General features: G+C 36.9%; 1 protein-coding gene across 1 annotated transcript in view; it reads left to right on the top strand.

Moving 5' to 3' along the window:
- SLC2A2 (solute carrier family 2 member 2) overlaps positions 1 to 22,997 on the top strand; it is a 438,812-nt gene that overhangs the window by 250,060 nt on the left and 165,755 nt on the right. Inside the window, exon 4 of the mRNA XM_044070056.1 lies at positions 12,490 to 12,614. Coding sequence (XP_043925991.1) covers positions 12,490 to 12,614 — 125 coding nt within the window. The remainder of the gene's footprint in view (positions 1 to 12,489; positions 12,615 to 22,997) is intronic.

The raw sequence follows: 22,997 nt of genomic DNA on the forward strand, positions 1-22,997 counted from the left end.
GTTACATATAATCTGTAGATGAGGTCACTGTCCAAGCCAGACAGCTAAATTACCTTTTGTCTCATATCATACCAGTGTACCAAACCAATTAACATTGTTAAATAAATAAATGGTGACACACACATAATGCTCTTTGTTTGCAAAACATGATGTGTTTTGTGTGTAAGTGAATGTCCTGGATTTGTGTGTGTGTGTGTGTGTGTGTGTGTGTGTGTGTGTGTGTGTGTGTGTGTGTGTGTGTGTGTGTGTGTGTGTGTGTGTGTGTGTGTGTGTGTGTGTGTGTGTGTGTGTGTGTGTGTGTGTGTGTGTGTGTGCATGTGTTTACACACATTTTTGACCTTCATTATTACTAATTCGTTAAAATGGAGAAATCAAGAAAGAAGTAATCCAGATAGTATGAAGATGTGGTTGGGGGCATGTCAAGAAAAAAATTATCATTTGGACCAAGTTTACTACCTAGTGTTATTAATTAATTTTATGCCTATAATGTCTGTATGAAATGCACTTGCTTTCTACACACCTGTATTCACAGCATCATGTGCGCATTTGTAAATATATAGAACATAAAAAATGAAGGATGAGTGTACCAAAAAGCAAGATAACACAATACTGAGAAACTGCTAATATTCAACATTGGCTAGTAGTAGCATCCCCCACCCATCAGTACATGTTCAAGATCTGCTACTGAAATGTATTTGTTAGATTAACAACATACGGACCACCAGGCTAATGCTGCAAGTGTAGATACTAGGTTCTAGTTGCAGTAAAAAAATTACATTATCATATTGAAATCCCACAGCATCCCACTAGATATATAGAACTCACACAATATCCTACTAGATATAGTGTATAAAAGCTCTTGAAGTAACCCTGAAAATTTTAAATTCCTCATTAATCAAATCCTCCATGAATCAAAACAATTCAAAGATGTTATAATTTTAGGTAATTTTAATGTACATCTCATAAGCCCAGCTAAAACTTTGTCCAAGACATTGCTAACTGACTACTGTCTCATCCAACTTATAAAGGAGCCCAGACCAAACTTTAAATTAGACACTCACTCTCTGTTTGATGCCATAATCACTAGCATCCATAGTAACATTATATCCATAACTGCCCTATTAAATTTCACCCTAGCACCAAGGCATAAAACATTTCAAAAGTAGTTATTTTCAATGAAGAACTGAAAAATGAAACACTTCTGTAAAACAAGAATTTTCAACAATTAACTGGTTACCAGTTGTTGGTGTAACAGACCCCTCACAAATAGCAGCTATGCGCTTTACTACTTTACTTTTCCTAAAAAAGAAATTATTTCTCAAAGTCATAGGACTCCCTAAAACTAAGCAAAACCATTGATTTAGAACATAGAAGTTCTTTACAGAACTAGACTCATCATGGAGACAATGGAAATAGCCTCATCAACAAAATCACATATAATGTAATCCTCCTATGAAAGTTGGCACAAAAAAAAAAACACCAGAAGATACAAAGCCATCAATCTTTAAGCATACCAAACCATACTTCATAATAACCTGAAAAGGTTTTGGAAATTAGTAAAACAGGCTATTGAGAACTGTCCTTTTAAAATCCCCTTAGGAGATGATACTGTACCATGTTCTTCAGGAACCTTCTCACCAATGTTTATCCTTAATGAATTTTCTAAGCTCCAACCATGACCACTTCATGATGATGAATACCATCCTTACTCTTGGTCATTTTACTTCAGACAAATAAAGACAAACTACATTAAAACAAGTAATGCACTAAATCCAATCAGATGCCCACACAGGAGTCAATGGGTTACACTCCTTTCTCATTTCAGTGTACAATAAAGAACATCTCCTACTTTTCCTTACACCAACTTTTCAATATCTCTTTAACCAAAATGGATAATGCTAGTTGAATGAAAACAGACACTTGCCAAATCAGTCATAAAAAATTTACAAACCAGCTTCAGAAAATTATTTCAACACAATCTTCATTTTGTCAGCTCCTGTCACACCATCATTTTACTTCAAACAAATAGAGAAAAAAAGACAATGAAAAGCTAACAGATCAAATCCCAACAGAGGCTCTGACAGTAAGCTATGAGCTGCATCCATGGTTCATGTCACTGTGCAGCAAAATGTACCAGCTATTCTCTCTCCACCACCTTTCTGACCTCTGTTTGACAGAAAAGTCATGTCACTGGAAAGAAAATAGTAAACTGGAAAACCAGTACTAAAAATTAGCAAACAATTTCTGTAAATTTCTTTAGACCAATCTCCATTCTACTTACTCTAGATAAAATATTTGAAAAACTGGTGTTCCCCAATATAACAGAATATATCTGTAACAGCATTTTTTTTTCCTTCAACCAATATGGATTCTAGACCAGGAAGAGTACAATGACTGTTTTTTCCCCACATTGATACCATCCTTCAAAACATGAATACGACTTAGTGTCAGTTTTCAAAGACATCAATTAAGGCCTTTGGTCTAAAAGGTCATTCCCACTTGCCTCATGTGTCATGACTGGTGTAGGCAACCAAACCCTGCTTTAGTTCAGCACTTCTAAACCAACATGTACTTCAAACTGTAAGTAGGTTCCTCAAATTTATCAGTAACCCCACTACCTAAAGAAGTCCCCAATGGATCTCTCTCATCACCTTTGCTGTTCTTCCCATATATCAATAACCGTCCAGCAAAGTTTCCATATATCCCAGTGATAAGGTGCATAAACTCAAAAAGGAACTGAAACAAGCCCATTTACAACTCAATAAATGGCCACTTGAAATCAAGCTCATACTAAATGTCAAAAAATGTTCTTTGTCACTCAGCAAATACTTTCTTTAGCCCTACAAAACTAGAACAAACTCTGTAATAATCAAGGCATATTTAGCACCTGGGAATCTGGCTGAACCAGCAACTCCACATTCAATACTACATAAGACTCACAAAAATAAAATCAGCAAACGCACTTTCTGGACAGAGAAAATCTCCCATTTCTTATGTCTAGCAAATATAACAGCAATAGGGAAAGGGGAAGGGAATCCTTCTAGCTCAACGTGACTATGGCCTGCCCATTATGGGTGTAACTGTCAAAAAGGAGCTAGCATCATAGCAAACAGCCTCCAATAGTCCTTGTAAATTTGTTATCTTAACCCCCACAAAGATAACACTACTGCTCTGTTTTTACCAAAAGCAAACTGGCTTCCTAGCATATTTAGATGTCAACTCTTCTTTAGTACTCTTTAATGTGTGAACTAATTAATGTTTACTCCTCCCCATTAATTGTCAACTGACATGCCCAATATACCTCCACCTTAACCCCTTCCATGCCCTAGTGGAAACAGGCAAAAATGCATTATACTGCACTAACCATATTTTTTCTTATCTCACAAAACTTGGGTATATCTTCCATCAAATCATAAGTCAGTCAACACTTACCTAAAAGTCAGTTCCATCCATCCACAACCCTTTTTTTCCATGTTTACACTTGGGGTCAGGGTGTCACTTCAACAGTGACAATCATCTAGAGCCAAGGTACCAACTTAGAAAATTCCAGTTTAAAGAAACATCCTGCAAATGCTTCCAAAACAAGGACACCATATAAAAATACTTTCTCTATATTTCCCAAGAAAAATATCCATAACTAAATTTATCTCAGACAGTATCTTATCACACTGGAAGATTACTGTCTCCTGGTCTTAAGCTTACTTCAGGTATAGTAAGTAACTTGTTTTATGAATAAAGTGGAAATGGAATCATTTCTGAAAGTTTGATTTGAAATTAGACTCTGCTCAGACTGGTTGTATCTGTTAGTGAGAGCACTTCTTTATTTTCAGTTTATTTACAATAAAAACGTGTCAAACTGCTCTAGTGGCATAGAGGGATAAAGCCTCAGTATGACTTTGTCAATTCTGGTTTGATTTGCATTTTGGGCAACTGATGGAGTGGCAGTGAGGAATGAGTGTTTTCATCCTTGCGAAGGTGGGCAGTTTTGTGGGGATCTCTAGCACTACTCTCTTGTGGAGGTTGGAGAAAATTATAGCAGAAGCATGGTCTAAGGGAGTGCAGGGTGCTGATATGGTTGAGCTCCCATGGAGGCGGGAGAAAATGTTGCACATCCCCATTGTACATCTGCCATGATCACCATCACAGAAGCCAAGAGAGAGAGGGAGGGAGGGTGAAACAGAGTAGGTCATAAAAAAAAAACCTGGATTGAAGTAGGACAGCAAGAACACCTAGTATGTCTATAAGATCTGCTCTGGTTACAACTTAAATGCGGGCAGTGGACTCAGGGTGACTGAAGTGCCAGAAGACTCAGGGAAGGACATAGGGCACTGGGATGTCTGCTAAAGTGACACAAAGAAAGAAAAAAAGGGTTCAAGAAATAAAGTAAAAAAAAAAAAGTGTTTGAGTGCATAGACTATATTGATAGCAGGCCTTTAAAATGGACAATTATAGTATACCTTTGTTTCATATGGTTTATCCCTCATTATATTCCTTGGTTTTGACCAGAACAGGTAAGACTTCATGAAGGGTTGCCAGGATTATCTATTGCAGGTTTCTTTGCAACTCATACAATACTTAGCCAAAGATCAGGATTTGCAAGCTGAGTAAGCAAAACCACTCAATGTTGAATTTGAATCTGAATTTTTCAGATTTTAGGATCATGAAGACTATTACACTTTTGTGTCTGTATTATAAATTAATTGAAAAAAAAAAACAGGATGATAAAATCAAAAAAAGTCAAATTTCAAAAAGGTTCATGAGACTTGACAAATATACAGATTTTCATATGGTCTAAAGGAGCCAAAGTTCAATTCTTACTCTATTCTTAAAACAAGCTAAATCTGACAAATGCACTAACATCTCAGAAAATGATACTGACACTGATGAAAACCTAAACTAGAAAGGTTCCAAATCTTCCAAAAGGAAAACTTTCCTGCCATCTGCCACTAAGTTGGTACTACACTGTTTAAACACTAACTAAGAAACAGAAGTGCTCAGGGAAAGAGAAGACAATTGTGAGGATGCAGCTTCAGAGGAAACAGATGGCTAAAAGAGTTAAGCAATACATTTCAGATTATTTGATGTTGAACAAAGGGTTTAGATATGTGCCATCTTGTAAGACTAACGGGTATAATGTCCGTATTGATGTGTATATTTGCATAGACAAGCAGTTGCTAGAACTCAATGGATGTGGATCATTTCAGGTTTGCACTATTTCTAAAGCAAATGAAATTAAAATGACACAAATCTCTGTCTTGCCAAAAATCCTTAAAAGTGCAGTAAACTCTCAGTTAACAGGAACTCGATTAACCAGCACTCTCAAGCAACCGGCAAAACAAAAAAAAAAATGAAGAAATACAGTACAGTATGAACAATTCAATTTTCAAGTGCTGCACTTTCTGTTTTCTCCCCAGCCAGGCTTTTAATTACTGTATTTCAACATTAAAATCAAATCAATACAGTGTTTATGGTATGGTATGGTATGGTGCAGTATACGGTACAGTATTAGTCAGGCCTATTTTTAATAGTAACTTTCAAGCAACCAGAAACTACAGTTATCTGGCATCTACCAATCCCCATGTATGCTGGTTAACTGAGAGTTTACTGTAAAAGAAATCCCCTTCAGGTAATTGTAAGCATTCAAGGCAATAAGTCGAACATGAACAATTGCGCTAGCTCATACTGTTTTATTTCAAATTATACTACAAAACTTATACTACAGAACTTTTATAATTCATTAGCTTTGCTATGATCTTAAAATCTGTAGGCTTTGCTATCTTTTTCAGACAAAAAAACTTGTATTCCTCTGTAGACTTTATATCTTTTTGGTAAATCTCAATACATGTGAGTTAAAGTTCAAGTACCTGTATAAAAATTAGTAGTCGACCCTAATGTTACATCACTCACTACTAAAATATGGTTCAAATTAGCTCTGGTTATGAACCCTTTCATATACGACAGAGTGTAGGAGAGAGAGGGAATTACTAAAGTTATAGACCATTTTGGGGAAAGAAGTTTTGCATGCCCTCCACAGTGGACATCCTGGTAGTCAACTGGCAGGCTTGTATGTTCTAGGACCAGGTTAAAAGTCAGAGGCAGAAGGATGATATGAGGGTAAACATACCTTGCCCTTCACAGGCCATCACAACTGCTAAAGTTGGTAAGCATACCTTCAGATGTGTTGAAAATGCCACAGTCACCTATCCCAGAAGAAACACAATGGGCACAGTTATATGGAGATATGTTTTTCTTGAAATTCAGCCATTACATTAAGATGTCATAAAGAAGCTCTTATATATGTCTCTGGCCAAGGTTTTATTGTTTGGAAATTAGAGCCCCTTCACAAAATATTTTTAAAGACAGGAGGAAAAATGGAAGACTATGTGAACAGTCAAACATTTATTTTATGCTCTCTACATTCCAAAATACAGCTGGATCTACTTATAAAAGAGTAAGTTACTTTTGACAGTTCTGGTTAGAAAAATTCAAAGAAAGGAAAGACCTTTAAAAAGAAAAAAAGTGGAGAGTGAAAAAATAAACTGAGCTCTCTTCTTACTGCCTGCTTGCTGCTCTTGCTGTGGGATTTGAAGTCTTCTTAAGACACTCAGTCTTGTTGGCTGGATTCTGCTAAAATTCAAAGTCTAGTTATATTTGCATTCACAGTCTGTCGCATGCAGAAACCTGCAGAATATAGACTGATGAGAGAATATACTTTGCAGCATCAACTTTAGAGAGCAGTAACCAATAATGTTTTATAATAAACCAAACTGGACAAACATTGCAGCTTAAAAGTACTGTTCCAACTTTACTTCTCATATAGTACAGATGATTAGAGAGATATACCATTTACCTCAGGACTTGTGTCCCTACCATACCTCTAACATAACTAGATTTAATATAGACTTTTTATACATACTTTTTATACATATTTTAGTGAAACACACACCTCTTGGTTTTGGAAAGATACTGGCTTGATGACGCAAATGCTAACACATCTGTTCTTGTGCAAATGCTGATAAGTAAACTGTCTTCAAGGAAACGCCTTGTGGATTAGAAAAGCACATTTTTAAACTTTCTTAGAAAAGCATGTCCTGTTGTCCAGTGAAAGCAGATTACATTCTTGTCACGTCTGTAAGAAGTCAGCTTTCTTGATGTGTGTGTAATACACTCATAAGCAAGTTCCTTATTTTTTTAAGCCACAGTCATTTAGTATGGTTGCTGATCACATATTACTAAACTCTGTTTCTGCATTTAAGCAAGCTTTTTCTTTCAGCATATTTACAACAGAATTAATTTCAGCCTTATATTCATAATATCTAACAATTCCCTCTGTTTTTTAAATATACTCGAAACATTTTATACTGATATGTATTTTTGATCACATTATATAGTCTTTTGATACAACAAATCAAAATGCAATTTTACATAATTAATACAATTATCTTAAAGTATTACTACCAAACTGAATGTATTTAACAACTTTTTCTTTTGCAGACCATTCTGTGAAAATATTTTATTAGTTATGAGTTGTGTCTGCTTTAGTTTAACTTGATTAATTTATTCTTTTGCAATTACAGAATTTAATTTATGACTTAGAACTTGCAACTGTTGAATTAACTATAAGAGACAATAACCATGTGCTACTGCAAGCATTTATACACTACTGAAAATATACAGTTTCAATGTCATTTTAACCATAACATTGTGGTCATGTCTTTGAACTGCCTATTAACATCTTGGTAAAGTACTGAACTGGGCTTAGATAATAAATATTTGAAAGCAATTATTTTACTGGAGTAAAACCAGTGATAATACAACTTGACAAATTACTTTTAAACTTATTACAATGTATTCTGTACCGTATGTATTTACACAGACTGTTTGCTATTCATGCATTTCAATCTAGCAGCTATCCTGAAGTCAATTTTTTTAAAACATGGTTTTTCACACATATTTATTGCTAGACATTAATTTAATTTGTACTGAATTCTTCTGTATTTGTACATACAAAGACTATAAAGTAAATTTAGTCTAATCTTACAAATTTAATAGCATTAATATTGCCAAAACATATTGAAATAGTGACCAATCTTGTTCAATTTTTTTTACATATCTTTACTCTCTCTTGTATAGCTGTTATCAATTTTAAGCCATCTCTTGTTTTTTTAAAACCATCTTTTGTATAGCTTTACAGTTTAACAGGTTGTAAATACAATTTAATACTAAACAATACAATAATAACCATTATGATAGCTATTAACTTGTAAAATATCTTATTCTGTAAGGTTTAATCCAGTTTACCAGTATGTCTAATGCACTAATACCTGTTTTTTTCCTCCCCCTGAAAGAGTATTGTTAAGAAGGAACAATATATTATTTCTGCTCTGTAGCTTTATTTCAGACCCTTTTGCAACACATACTGCTCACACAGTGTGTAAAACTGATAAAGTACCCCTCCCCCCTGTAGTACTGCAGTATTGTTTATTTGTTTTATAATGTATGTCAGCCCAACACTTTGGTTATACATTTGCTTTATTAGGTTACCAAACTATAGACCTTTGTCTGATCTGATCATTTTTTCTGTTACCTTTGCTGTCTATTTCTACTAGTAGTAGTTATTTGTACCCTCCTGTCTACTTTATTTAAACTGTATGTATACTATAACCCATCTGTTGGCTATACTTGATGTAACTAAGGTTTTTTTTTTTTTTTTTTTTTTTTATCAGTGACATATATGCACAATTGTAATGTTTTATTATAATTACCAAATAGTGTTGCATGTGAACATTTTAACAATTATGTTTTAATAACAATAAGTTTTTAGAAAAACTTAAGCCACTTGTCTGGCAGTCTTGTTTCTTATCTTATCTTTTCAACATTTCCTGTAACTATTCATCCAGTTTAGGAAGGTCTGAGCTCACATTTCAGTTAACCCTTTTTAGCATTTTTCCTTTAATCATCCATTAGTAAAATGCTGTTATAAAACACTTAGTATTATATTTGTGATTTGCATAACTATGCAAACTAAACATTATTTTACAATTTGTTTACATATTTTTTAACTTTTGATTTCAGTATTTTTTTTATTTATTTAACTGTTCTGACATTATTTTACAAAGACTGTTTGACTAATACCATCTGTGATTTTATTTCTTTTTAAAATTCAGAACTTTAACTGTTTGGTGTGGTGTTACTATACAATTATATAAAAAAATGTAAAAAAATAAATAGATATTAGCTTAACAAACACATTTATATATTTACATTATTTATATTTACTGTTGTCTGCCTGTTATTCTTGTGTGTTGTATAAAAAGAAAATACATGAATGTCAGTCTTGTGGCTTTAAATCATTACTCTTATTAACTATTTTTATTTAATTTTTATATACAAGAACTGTTTTGTTTACCTTTTGACTATGCTATGAGAATGTCAGTCATATGCTCTACTTTACTGTAGTACTGATAAATATATTGCTTTAATTGAATGGAAGTTTTAAACATTTGAGAATGATTTGTCAGATCCTATCATCCTACCATGTAAGCTTAACCATTTTCAAAACACAAACATATTATAAAATATATTTCTTTTGCACAGATCAGCTGTAGTTTCCTACTCTTTCCCAATGTATGAAGGAAGTCAGTCTCTGTCAGTTCAGCTAATCTATTTTCTTCATCTTGTAACTGTTGTTTAAGTGTCTCCTCATGGTCTGCCTGATATGTCTCAGGAACCTGTTCTGCTGAATCTGAAACTCCTATGCACTTTTGAAAAAATGTTTGTATAACGTCTAAACTTCCTGAACTCACTGTGTCTCTTTTTTAGAAGTTTACTACATTTTTTTGTAACAAAATGCACTAGAGGTCTTGTCAGTAACTGATTTGACTCGCATGTGGTGACAGGACATAACTGTTCAACATCTGAATATAATGGAAACACTTTAGCCTTAGTTAATTCTTTATCATGAACAGATCTGTCTTCACAGTCTATTGTTTTAGCAATATTATGCAATACTTTTTTATGACATAATACACAAAATGCAGTTTTTGTTGAAGCACACAATAAACATTTGTCATATTTCACATGGTTTTCTTTGAGATACCAGTTAAATATTGTAATACATTTGCATAATGCCTTACTATCAACCTGCCCTACTAAGGTTTTACATTTACTAATATGCTGTGTATACCAACATTGCAATTTACTATCCATACTGTCTAATAATATACAAACTGTCTAAGAATATACAAACTATGTAAGAATATACAAACTGTTTAACATCATCCACACTAAATATGTGACACAGAAAAAAGTCTTACCAGTTAGCAAGAAAACAGGTGATCAGGCTATTGTTGCTGATGGCTAGAAATTTTTCAGAGTCACTTGAGAAGCTGGGAAAGCACAACATGCAGTGGACTGTTGGGCTAGTGGATATCCCCCTTTTCTTTAGTGAAATTATGGCACTGCAACTGGAACTTCTGTCTCACTCCGGATGTAGACGTCTAAAAAACTTTACTACTGCAAGCTGCATAAACTGGAATACTTCTGTTCAGAATTGACACATACGTACAAATGTCAGTTACTGCAATTTAACTGAAGTAACCCTCTGCAGGGCTTACCATCACTCCCCCTGTGGTTGAATGCAGAGTGTAGGTTCAGATGCAGGCTAGCTTGCCATTGAAAAAATATTATATGGCGCTAGACACTCAGCTGGGTCGCTATTGAAAAAATATTTGGCTCTGCTTACTGCTTCTTACTGCTTGCTCTTGCTGTGGGATTTGAAGTCTTCTTAAGACACTCAGTCTTGCTGGCTGGATTCTGCTAAAATTCAAAGTCTAGCTATATTTGCATTCACAGTCTGTCGCATACAGAAACTTGCAGAATATACACTGATGAGAGAATATACTTTGCAGCATCAACTTTAGAGAGCAGTAACCAATAACATTTTATAATAAACCAAACTGGACAAACGTTGCAGCTTAAAAGTACTGTTCCAACTTTACTTCTCATATAGTACAGATGATGTGAGAGATATACCATTTACCTCAGGACTTGTGTCCCTACCATACCTCTAACATAACTAGATTTAATACAGACTTTTTATACATATTTTAGTTAAACACACACCCTCTTGGTTTTGGAAAGATACTGGCTTGATGACGCAAATGCTAACACATCTGTTCTTGTGCAAATGCTGATAAATAAACTGTCTTCAAGGAAACGCCTTGTGGATTAGAAAAGCACATTTTTAAACTTTCTTAGAAAAGCATGTCCTGTTGTCCAGTGAAAGCAGATTACATTCTTGTCACGTCTGTAAGAAGTCAGCTTTCTTGATGTGTGTGTAGTACACTCATAAGCAAGTTCCTTATTTTTTTAAGCCACAGTCATTTAGTATGGTTGCTGATCACATATTACTAAACTCTGTTTCTGCATTTAAGCAAGCTTTTTCTTTCAGCATATTTACAACAGAATTAATTTCAGCCTTATATTCATAATATCTAACAGAGAGGAGGCAGAGGCTGGCGCAGGCTGTTCTCCCTAAACCAAAAGGGACCCTCCCCTTTCCCTCAAGCAATACCTGATGTGTATATATATATATATATATATATATATATATATATAGCTTTAAATGGTAATTACCTAGCCACAGGTCATATGCTACATCTTCTAGAGAGTTCTGCTCAACTAAACACCTCATGTAGAGTTTATGCAATATTAATCAAATTACCATTCAGTCAAACATTATTTTAGCTGCAGTGTTTGGTCAAATGTGAATGATCGAATGCTGTTTGTTTGTGAGTTTGTGTCTGCATGTTTACATGTTTAAAGTGTTTTCTTCTGTACGGTGAGATGTTGTGAAACAGTTCAACCTTTTTTTTTTTTTTTTTTTTTTTTTACTGAATTACCATATCACTAAATGGTGGTTCAACCTTCAGTACTGAATGTGTGTGTGTGTGTGTGTGTGTGTGTGTGTGTGTGTGTGTGTGTGTGTGTGTGTGTGTGTGTGTGTGTGTGTGTGCATACTTGTGTGTATTTTATTCTGTCAAATAAATTGTAGAAAGTTGATTGCTGTGGAATATGATCGAAAGCATGCCTTGTACAGTGTTGGAGGTTTTGAAAAGAGGAAGTGTGTTTTGTGATTACAATAAGGGGGATTGTGTTTTAATGCCAACATTTTCAGATACATGTTCCACTGCTGGTTAATTCCAATCAATAATGAGCAGCAGTCATCATTTTACTCAAACATCTTCTGTTTTGATGAATATTCTCACACAACTGTACTTTTTAATACCAGAAATAAATCATTTTCACTGTATAAAATAAATATAAAAATGTCAGATTTCATGATGATTTCCTGCAATGTTGGTCAACACTTCTAGCATATATGGTTTCTTATGCTGAGTACAATGTTATGACAGGATACTGCAGTGCTGTCAGATAAAGTTTACAATAACAGTTTCAGGACTGTGACTTATTTTTTTTTTATTTCAGAATTAAGGCAATGTCTGTTGTGAATGCCCTTGCATTAATTGGAGCTCTGCTGATGGGTTTAGCAAAGCTTGGACCTTCACATATAATGGTTATTGCTGGTCGTGCAGTCACTGGTCTTTACTGTGGTAAGCAGCTTTTTATATTGTAAAAAGTGGAAGTTTTCAAAATCAGGGACAGATAAATATCTCTCGTATAAACTTAGAAAGTTGATAGAGTTAACAGTTTTTTGCATTAATATGTTTTTTTTTCTGGAAAATATGAAAACTGAAACTAAAATGTCATTATTTAATGACTTTCTTCTTCAATGATTTGTCAGAAAACCACAAGTTTTATGAAGGATGGATCGAAAATATGGGCACAGATATGGATATTCTGCAAAATTCTGGACAAGCAACAAGCATTGCATAAATTTTGACATAATCGCCATGAAGAAGCAAGCAGACAAAAATCTTTTTATGTTTGGTTACAGCAAAAGAATATGTTATACTTTCTGAAAATTCAGTCTCAAAATGTGTAACTGAAAACACACACACAAAAAATCTGTTTTGAAGGGTGTCAAGCCACCTGCACCCCCCCATGTTGGAATTGTCCCCCCACACCCCCATACTAACTGCATGATCACACTACAGTGGAGAAAAGGGAGAAAACAACCAAAAGAGCACCTCCAGCTGACACAGTCCATCATACTGTGGTAAAGCGAACCACAATATTCAACATTTGATAATGAGGCCTGTGATCGCACATGTCCATTGAAGTCTAGGAATGCTAAAGGTAAGTTTGTTTGTCTTTGTTCAAGACCTTATTCCAAGCTAATTATTAATCTGATAAGAACTAGTCCAACTTCGGTAGCTGTGAGGACTGTATGTCACAGTCATTAGATCTATTCAACATGTAAACATTCTCAGACTGCTTGTTTCTCTTCTCAATCCCACACTGGTTCATAGGTTCATAGGTTGGTACTAGGCTATCGGCCCTAAGGCCTATGCAAGCCTAGCCATAACAATTCCCTGGAAATTTTTGCCAACAATACTTACTTCTCTGGGTCCCTGTCTAGCAGGGCAACTGACATGATCCCCGGGGTGAATTTCCTATCTCCCATCCAATCATCAAAGTTCCTTTTGAAGAGGGCCAATGAGGTGCTCTGCTTGACATGTATGGGCAGTCTATTCCAGAGTATGGGGAGTCTCTGGGTCATTTTTCTGCTCTGTTTTCCAGTTATTTGCTGCCATATAAGCACCTTACCATACCATTACTTGAAGAGGAAATATTCCCTAATTTTGTTGAATGTCCCTGATTTTATTTCAAGTACAGGTGTGTGTCACTTAACATCCTTCCCCACAACGTCCAACTGCATTTACATCCATACTGTACTAAGCGGACGTGAATGTGGTTGGACGTTGTTCAGAAGGAGATTAAGCGAAGCACAATGTAAAGTATGCAGTGTTCGCTTAACATCCTAGCTGTTTAGCATTCAGTGGGATAGAATCCATCCTGGACATTAAGCAATGGTTACCTGTATATATAAAGAAAAAAATGCTTCCTTCAGGCACACCTTCATGCCTACTTTTGAGTGTTAGGAGCTCTGTACTCTCCTGACCTTGCAATGTTTAAAAATGGATTTAGGAAGTAAGTGGAACTGAGCACTGTCCCCCTGGATTGCTTGACATTCCTGGGCACATTTTTTTCTTACTTTGAGGCATGGTACTTATTTATTTATTTTTTAGAGCAAAGAAATCTTGCTAAAAAAAATAAAGCGGGAAAAAGTGCCCCACAAGAGTGGCAAGCATAGCAGTCTAGGGTATTACTTCACTCAGCTAAACATAATATATCATCATCATCATCATCAGCCCCCTTTTTCCTATTTTCTCCATGGGGTTAGGGTATTGTGTTAACTGTCACCATCTTTCTTGATTCAATGCCACACTTCTGCCTTCTTTGACACTTGTACCTGACTGTTGCAGCTCTTCTTTCACACAATCCATCCACCTCTTTGCTCAACCTTCTCATTTCCTCTTACCTTCTTCCTGTCTGTTCCAAATATTCTTCACCAGATTGTCTTCTGCTTTTCTGCTTATGTGTCCAAATCACCGTAATCTGTTCTCTTTAATCTTTTCTGCAATTGGAGATAATTTGGATTCTGCTCTTGTGTCCTAATTTCTTCTTCTGTCCCACAGTGTGCATCCTACCACCCTTCTCAGGCACTTCATTTCCATCACTTCTAGCTTCATCTGCTCTGCCTTTACTGCCCAGGTTTCTGTACTGTACAGTAGTACTGGTCATACCACTGTCTTGAACACCTTACTTTTCAGTTTCTTTGACATTCTTCTGTCATACTCTACACCTGACCCTCTCTGCCAGTTGGCTGCAGCCTCTCTGATTCTAGCTTTGACCTCTTCATTCAGACTTCCCTTCTCCTCAATCACCCCTATAGATACTTGAAGCTGTTTACCTATTCCACTATCTTCCCTTCTGTCTCAGTTCTCAGCTTCTTCTGATTTCCCCAATTTGCTGCCATTATCACAGTCTTATCTGTGCTTAGGTTTATCCCATGTGCTTTCGGTTTTTAATTCCATTCCCCCATCCTTTGCTGATGTTCTTGCTCAGAGTCTGCCTGTACTGCCACATCATCTGCATACAGCAGCTTTTTGATCCATCCCCTCCAGCCTGTTTGCTAATGTAGTCCATCACTAGTATGAACAGCAGTGGGGTCAGAGTTGAACCCTGTTGTACACCCAGTCCCACTGGGAACCCATCTGTGAGGCCAAACACTGTTCACACTTGAGTTATTGGGTTCTTGTACATAGCCTGCACTAATTTTACCAATGTTTCTGGGACTTGCAACCACCACAATACTGCCCAGATCAACTTTCTTGTAACCTTGTCATATGCTTTCTCCAAGTCTAGGAATACCCAGTTGGGAGTCTTTCCTCATCTACAGCTTCTCAGCTGTCTGACTCACTGCAAACATCGGGTCAGTTGTGCTGCATCCTGATCTGAATCTGAACTGCTCATCTTCCATGTTATATTTTGCTACTCTGCACATCCATTTATCAGTCTCCCTCTCCAGAGCTTTCATGCAATGTGATTGGAGATTGATGCATCCGTACTACCCACAGTTGTGGATGTCCCCTTTGTTCTTGTACACTGGTATGAGTATGCTTATTCTCCAATCATCTGTGATATGCCTTTCTCTCCCCCTAGCTATGAGTACCCTCAGGAGCCATTTTTCCCCTGTCTCACCCAGTGTCTTTATCACATCTGCTGTGACCTCATCTGAGCCTGCTGCTTTCCCTGACTTCATTTTCCTTAGTGCTGTTCTTACTTCTTCTAGGGCGGTCTCCTCTTCTTCTCTCATTATAGGCTGTTTCTGGGGCAGTACAGCTTCTGTGGGGTTTTCTTTATTCAGAAGCTGCTGGAAATACTCCTTCCATCTGCCTTTGATGTCCTGTGGACTCATGAGTAAGTTGTTGCTGGCATCCCTTATGACGGGTGTCTGACTATCTTCTTTATCTTTCTGTCTTTGCCTTGCAGCCTGATATAGTTTCTTAGCACCACCTATTGAGTTGCTTTCCTGAAGTTGGTACAGTGCCTCTGATGCCCTGTTACTTCCTTCATTTCTTAGCTTCATTGTTAGCCAGCCAGTAGCCCCTTCTAGCCCGGTCAGCCTTTTCTATCTCCAACTTCTTCCTGCACTCCTTCTTTCTTCTGATGACTCCCTGGACTTCTGCATTCCACCACTAGCTTTCCTTATGTACCTTATTTCCATGCCTGGTTCTGCCACATATCTGTTGTGTAGCCCTCACACATGCTGTTTTGAGGGCCTGCCATTCTTCTTCTTCAGATCCACCTATTTCCTCCTCTTCTGGGGTGCTAGAGCTCTGAGTAATTCCTTGAACTGGGTTATTTTCTCTCCAGTCAATTTCCAGGTCATCAGCCTATTCTCTGTTAACCTTAGAGCCTTCTCTGACCACTACTTGCAGCTGATTGTGGCAACCAGTGGTTTATGCTGTGGCCCAACTTGTTCGCTGGGGATGACTTTGTAATCTTTGATTCTACCCTAGTGGTCTTTCCTTACTAAGAGTAAGTCTACCTGAGTTGTCCAGCCTTATAGAAAGCTATTCTGGGGTCAAACAACTGTGGAAGAATTAAAAGACTTCACTGTCACTGAAAGTCATTTCAGCATGTTGACCTCAGAATATTCTCATTCATTTAGAGATGGCTCAAGTTTTTTGACACCCCTGAGGTTTAAGAGGCACAATAGTAGCCCCTCACAAAATATAACAAAAAACAGAGTTACTACACATTAATGTACTCTTGTGGTGTGTTCATGCATAAGTAGAACTGATGTAATACATTTGTGTACCTTAGCTGTACATGCTGAATAAAGTGTACTTATGTCAGGTTTACAAGCCAAGGACTGCATTGTTATTGAAGTGGGTTGGTCACTTTCTGATGCATCCTTGTTTTACAATTAATTTCATTTTTTGTTATACTCCTCATGTGAAAGTCACAAATTCCAAAAAGTGAAGATTGTAGTGTGTTTTTGTTTAGTTTTTTTTTTGTTTTGTTTTGTTTTTTTTTTTTAGCTTCATTGTTTACTCAGTTTATTTGTACAGTCACACCCACAAAATGATGTCAGTGTAGCCACTGGGGGCCATGATTTACATACAGATGCAAAGCATTAATGGTATGAAAGCACTTTACCTCTTTGAAGAGCAACTTCTTACTTACATTGCAGTTTCACTACTACATCATCACATGAGTTCATTTTCAGTGTAAATTGTTCCACCTACAAGAATTAATTCATAACTTGCTTTTCTAGAAAGTAAACAACCTCTACTGATGAATTTATCATGGAAGTACTGTAGCCTATTGTGCGTTGTAAGGATAGTCTATCCATCTCCAAAGGTTTGTTTCATAGACTTGTTTCAGAACATGCCCGGTACACTTTAATGTTTTTTTGTTTAACATTTTGTTACTTGTAAGAAACAATCCATTTTAATATTTATGTTAAGGAATACATTCTGAAAGTTGCAATACAAGGTGGCATACAAACTCTAAAGGCTCTGGTTATAAATTTATGTACATCATCTGCGGTTTCATTGAAATGGGTAGAACAAATACTAAGGTCTTCATCAGAAACGTATGCTATTTTTTTTCCATTTATGACAGTCAAATTATATGTAGCTTCACCTTTTAAATTGTTGCTAGTATGCAGTGTTGAGTGTTTTTGTTAGGAAGAGTATTAGTCATATTCAAATTTCTACCTCTGGCCAAGAAATTATTTTGATTATCTGGCACATCATTTTCTCCTGAATGAATCTTTGCTGGTTATAATTTCATAGTTATGTACCTTGCAATTTCATCAATAGGATAACCATTAATTTTCCCTGCAATTGTTTCCTTCCTTTAACCTTGCCACTTGTGAAAAGTAGCATTTTGTTTGATCTTTGTTCAAACCTTTTGAAGTGTATTGAATAAGTGAAAGAAACAGACACATACAGGTTCTGTGAAACATGCCTGGAAACAGTTATGTATCTCATTGCTGGTCAGAATACACTCATGGCTAAGGGTCTATATACTGAAGGCACAATAATGTGGCAAAAATTGTTGCACTGGGAATTGTGCAAACACTACAATACGAAAGTATCTGAGAAACAATAGAAACATGAACTACAAAGCAATGTTGACAGTGGTGAAGTTTGGATCACATAGGATCTCCCATTACCAACAACTGAAAAAATAGATGCAAAAAACTAGATATAGACAAAAGGAGCATTAATTGTTAAAATGATTATACCTGGCAATTACAGTATCTTGCATACTGAGAGAGACACAAGGTTGTAAACTGCCAGGATTTGCAAGCAGAAATTAAGAGTAATCTGAAAGAAAGAAACCCAGACATTTCCAATATTACTAAGAGCAACAGAACAAACTAAAATGAATTTACAAGAGTACTTAAGTATGCTACTAACACATGTAACCCTGTATGAGTTATGGATGGAAGCAGTACTTGGTATATTGCGGGTGCTGAGAAGAGTACTTTTGGCTAATGTCAAAGACTGAAACAATACTAATTTTATGACCTCTAGTCATACCCTGACTACATCATGGTATTAGAAATCAAAAACATCCGGAGAAGTTAAAGAGAGAAAACATACTTTTTTGCTTTAAAAGATTCATAACTAGTACTTTATTGCTGTTGACCATATCCTCTTGTAACATCGGCTCTGGTCACTTTTTAGTTGTGTAGCTATCTGTAGCCATGATTTTTAGTCAATGAACTTGGGCGTGCAGTTTCCTTGGCACACCATTTCCTGCATCCAGGAGATATGTCACTCTGAAGTTTGGGTTAAGCAGCTCTTCAGGTCGATAACTTTCTTTTTGCTTTGCACTCCTCCTCCCTTAGCCTTCTGTATGATCTTCACAATTTGTCACATCTTTGTATGCCAGTCAAAAGAAACTGTTTCAAGTTGTCTACATAAATGACAAAAGTTTGAATTCTGATTAAATTCCAAAAAAAATATATATTATCATTAATACTTCAAAGAGAAATTAATTTCTGTATTTTACATGCAGAGCAATGCTGACACACACATTTCATGCATATGTATCCTCTTACCTAATATAAACAACTCTGATGTCATTGCATCTTGAGGGGAAAAAAGGGAATTTCCTATGCATATACCTTATTGAAAAAGAGTGCAGTTTTGCAGTCAGTAATGTTTACACTAATAATGTTCACACCCATTTCATACAAAAGAAGGAAACAATTTGTATCAGAAAAGGCATATTACATTATGCTTTGTCTGCACAGATTAAGGAATGACAAGCAAATAAGTGACTTGGTCATTTCTGATCAATACATATGTGGGAAGCTAATAGGATAAGATTCAAACTCTGACCTTAAGACTTAATATTTCTTTTCTTTTGGTTTATCTCTTTACTCCTTTAGCTCCCCTTGCCTCTGTGATTTAAACCCTCATATTATTCCTGTACTTTCCTGCTGATTAAGGTTTCGCAGAGGCATTAAAGAGCTCTTTCTTTCGTCCAACATAAACAAACACTTTTTGTTTTATAAAGTAGGAGCTATACCCTGTTATGAACTTGACTTTACCCTAGCATGCTTTCTTCTGTCTGCATCTAATTAATGAATATTATAGCTCTTGGAAATGTGTGCTGATTACATTTTGTTTCCCATTTTTTGTTATCTGTTATGTTTTTGTTATCTCGTACCTCTTGGATGAAACTACTGGAAATTAATTTAAAATGAGAGATATTTCATTTGCCATTTTGTTTGTTTCCCTATAGGAGAAAATATATTGTCTTCCTTTTGAATGAATGTTCTGTATGTACATTTTCACATTTAGGCCTATATTGCTGTAATGGGTGACTTGAATGCACATATCAGGACAGACAGAGCAGGATATGAGGACTACCTGGGTCCATATGGGTGGGGCAACAGGAATAAAGAAGGAAAAGCCATTCTAGACTTCTGTCTGGCAAACGGCTTGATAGTAGCCAACACATGGTTCAGAAAGAGAGACATTCACAAGATCACATACAAGAGTAGTCAACATGCAACGCAGGTAGACTTCCTCCTAGTAAGGAAAAGGTACTGGGGTAGAATCCATGATTGCAAAGTCATCCCCAGTGAAACAGCTGGCCCACAGCATAAACAACTAGTTGCCACAATCAGCTGCAAGCAATGGTCAGAGAAGGCTCTAAGGTCAACAGACACCAGGCTCAAGACCTGGAAGTTGACTGGAGTGAAAGTGCAACAGTTCAAGGAATTACAAAGGGCTCTAGCACCCCAAGAAGAGGAAGAAATAGGTGGAGTTGAAGAAGAATGGCAGCGCCCAAAAACAGCATGTGTTAGGACTATAGAAAAGATATGTGGCCTAGCCAGGTGTGGAAATAAGGTACATAAGGAAAGCTGGTGGTGGAATGCAGAAGTCCAGGAAGTCATCAGAAGAAAGAAGGAGTGCAGCAAGAACTGGGAGATAGAAAAGACTGACCAGGCTAGGAAGGCCTACTGGTTGGTTAATAAAGAAGCTAAGAAATATGTTACAATAGCAAAGAATAGGGCATCTGAGGCACTTTACCAACGTTTGGAAAGTGACTCAGTAAGGGGCACAAAGAAACTATAGCAGGTTGCAAGGCAATGACAGAAAGATAAAGAAGATAGTCAAACACCCTTCATAAGGGATTCCAGCAACAACCTGCTCACCAGTCCACTGGACATCCAAGGCAGATGGAAGGAGTATTTCCAGCAGCTTCTGCATGAAGAAAACCCCATAGAAGCTGTACTGCCCCAGAAATAGCCTACGATGAGAGAAGAAGATGAGCCCACCTTAGAAGAAATAAGAACAGCACTAAGGAAGATGAAGTCTGGGAAAGCAGCAGGCTCAGCTGAGGTCACAGCAGATATGATAAAGATGTTGGGTGAGATAGGGGAGAAATGGCTCCTGAGGGTATTAATAGCAGAGTGGAGAGAAAGGCATATCCCAGATGACTGGAGAATAAGCATACTCATGCCAGTGTGCAAGAACAAGGGGGACATCCACAACTGTGGGCAGTACAGAAGCATCAAACTCCTATCACATTGCATGAAAGTTCTGGACAGGGTAATTGATAAATGGATACACAGAGTAGTAGAATGTAATATGGGAGATGAGCAGTTTGGATTCAGATCAGGATGCAGCACAATTGACCTGATGTTTGCACTGAGACAGATACTTGAGAAGAAGCTAGAGATGAAGAGAGAGTCCAACTGGGCATTCCTAGTCTTGGAGAAAGCATATGATAAGGTTCCAAGAAAGCTGATCTGGGCAGTACTGCTATGGTTTGTAGTCCCAGAAACATTGGTAGAATTAGTGCAGGCTATGTACAAGGACCCAATGACTCAAGTACAGACAGTGTTCAGCCTCACAGAGGGTTTCCAGTGGGAGTGGGTTTACATCAGGGTTCAGCTCAGAGCCCACTGCTGTTCGTACTGGTGATGGACTACATTAGCAAACAGGTTGGAGGGGACGGATCAACAAAGCTGCTGTATGCAGATGATGTGGCAGTACCATCAGACTCTGAGCTAGAACTTCAGCAAAGGATAGGAGAATGGAATGCAAATCTGAAGGCACATGGGATGAAACTAAACACAGATAAGACAGTGGTAATGGCAGCAAGCTGGGGAAATTAGAAGAAGCTGACAACAAAGATAGAAGAGAAGATAGTGGAACAGGTAAACAGTTTCAAGTTTCTTGGAGGGGTAGTTGAGGAGATGGGTAGTCTGAATGAAGAGGTCAAAGCTAGAATTGGGGGGGGGGCTGCAACTAACTGGCATAGAGTATCAGGTGTAGTCTAAGACAGAAGAATGACAAAGAAGTTGAAAAGTAAGGCATACAAGATGGTGCGACCAGTACTACTGCATGGTACAGAAACCTGAGCAGTAAAGGCAGAACAGTTGAAGAAGCTAGAGGTGATGGAAATGAAGTGCCTGAGAAGGGTAGTAGGATACACACTGTGGGACAGACAAAGAAATGAGGACATAAGAGCAGAAGCCAAAGTAGCTCCAACTGCAGAAAAGATCAAACTGAACAGATTGCAGTGGTTTGGGCACATGTGCAGAATAACAGAAGACAATCTGGTGAGGAAGATTTGGGGCAGACAAGAAGAAGGTAAGAGGAAGCGAGGACATCCAGCAAACAGGTGGATGGATTGTGTGAAAGAAGATCTGCGACAGTCTGGCATGAGTGTTGAAGAAGGCAGGAGTGTGGCACTGACTCGAGAGAGATGGTGACAGTTACCACGATACCATGACCCCGTGTAGAAAAAAAATGGGAAAAAGAGGGCTAATGATGATGATGATGATGATGATGATGGTGACTGATGATTGATGATGATGATAATGACTGATGATTGATGATGATGACTGATGACTGATGATGACGATGATGATGATACTGATGATTGATGATGATGATGATGACGATTGCTGTAATTACTTTGCTTCCATTGGTTCTTAGCATTCCCCTTCTGTAGCACATTTCAGTTTTTCCTATCCATATCCCCACACCCATAAGATATGCTCTTGAACATTCTGGTATTTCTTCAAACTCTGTTCTCCCAAAGTTTTAGATACTTATGTTTGCATGTTTTCCTTCTGCTTATGCATTTGTATTAAATATTGCTATCCTTCGATCTTTTTATCAAATACACAGCTGGTTGTTTTTTCTGAAGTTATTTAGTTATTTTTTGGCATTGTCTAAAAAATTAAAAAGAATTTGAAAACTGGATCTTGGCTGGAAGTTCTAATCTTCCTACCAATTATGCAGCATGAAACAGATACAGAAAAAAATGTTTTATTTTTCCCGATCTCTTTGCTGATTTGCCAAACAAAGTGTATCTGACAGCAAGCAGAAAATTCTCTACATCCCCCCTAAAGCAGTTGTTGAAAAACTATACTAAACGTATTAGATTCAAAACAATAATGGTATAATATGTTTATCACA

Source organism: Protopterus annectens, chromosome 4.part1, assembly GCF_019279795.1.
Source record: "Protopterus annectens isolate FY-2018-M chromosome 4.part1, PAN1.0, whole genome shotgun sequence".
Classification (NCBI taxonomy): domain Eukaryota; kingdom Metazoa; phylum Chordata; order Ceratodontiformes; family Protopteridae; genus Protopterus; species Protopterus annectens.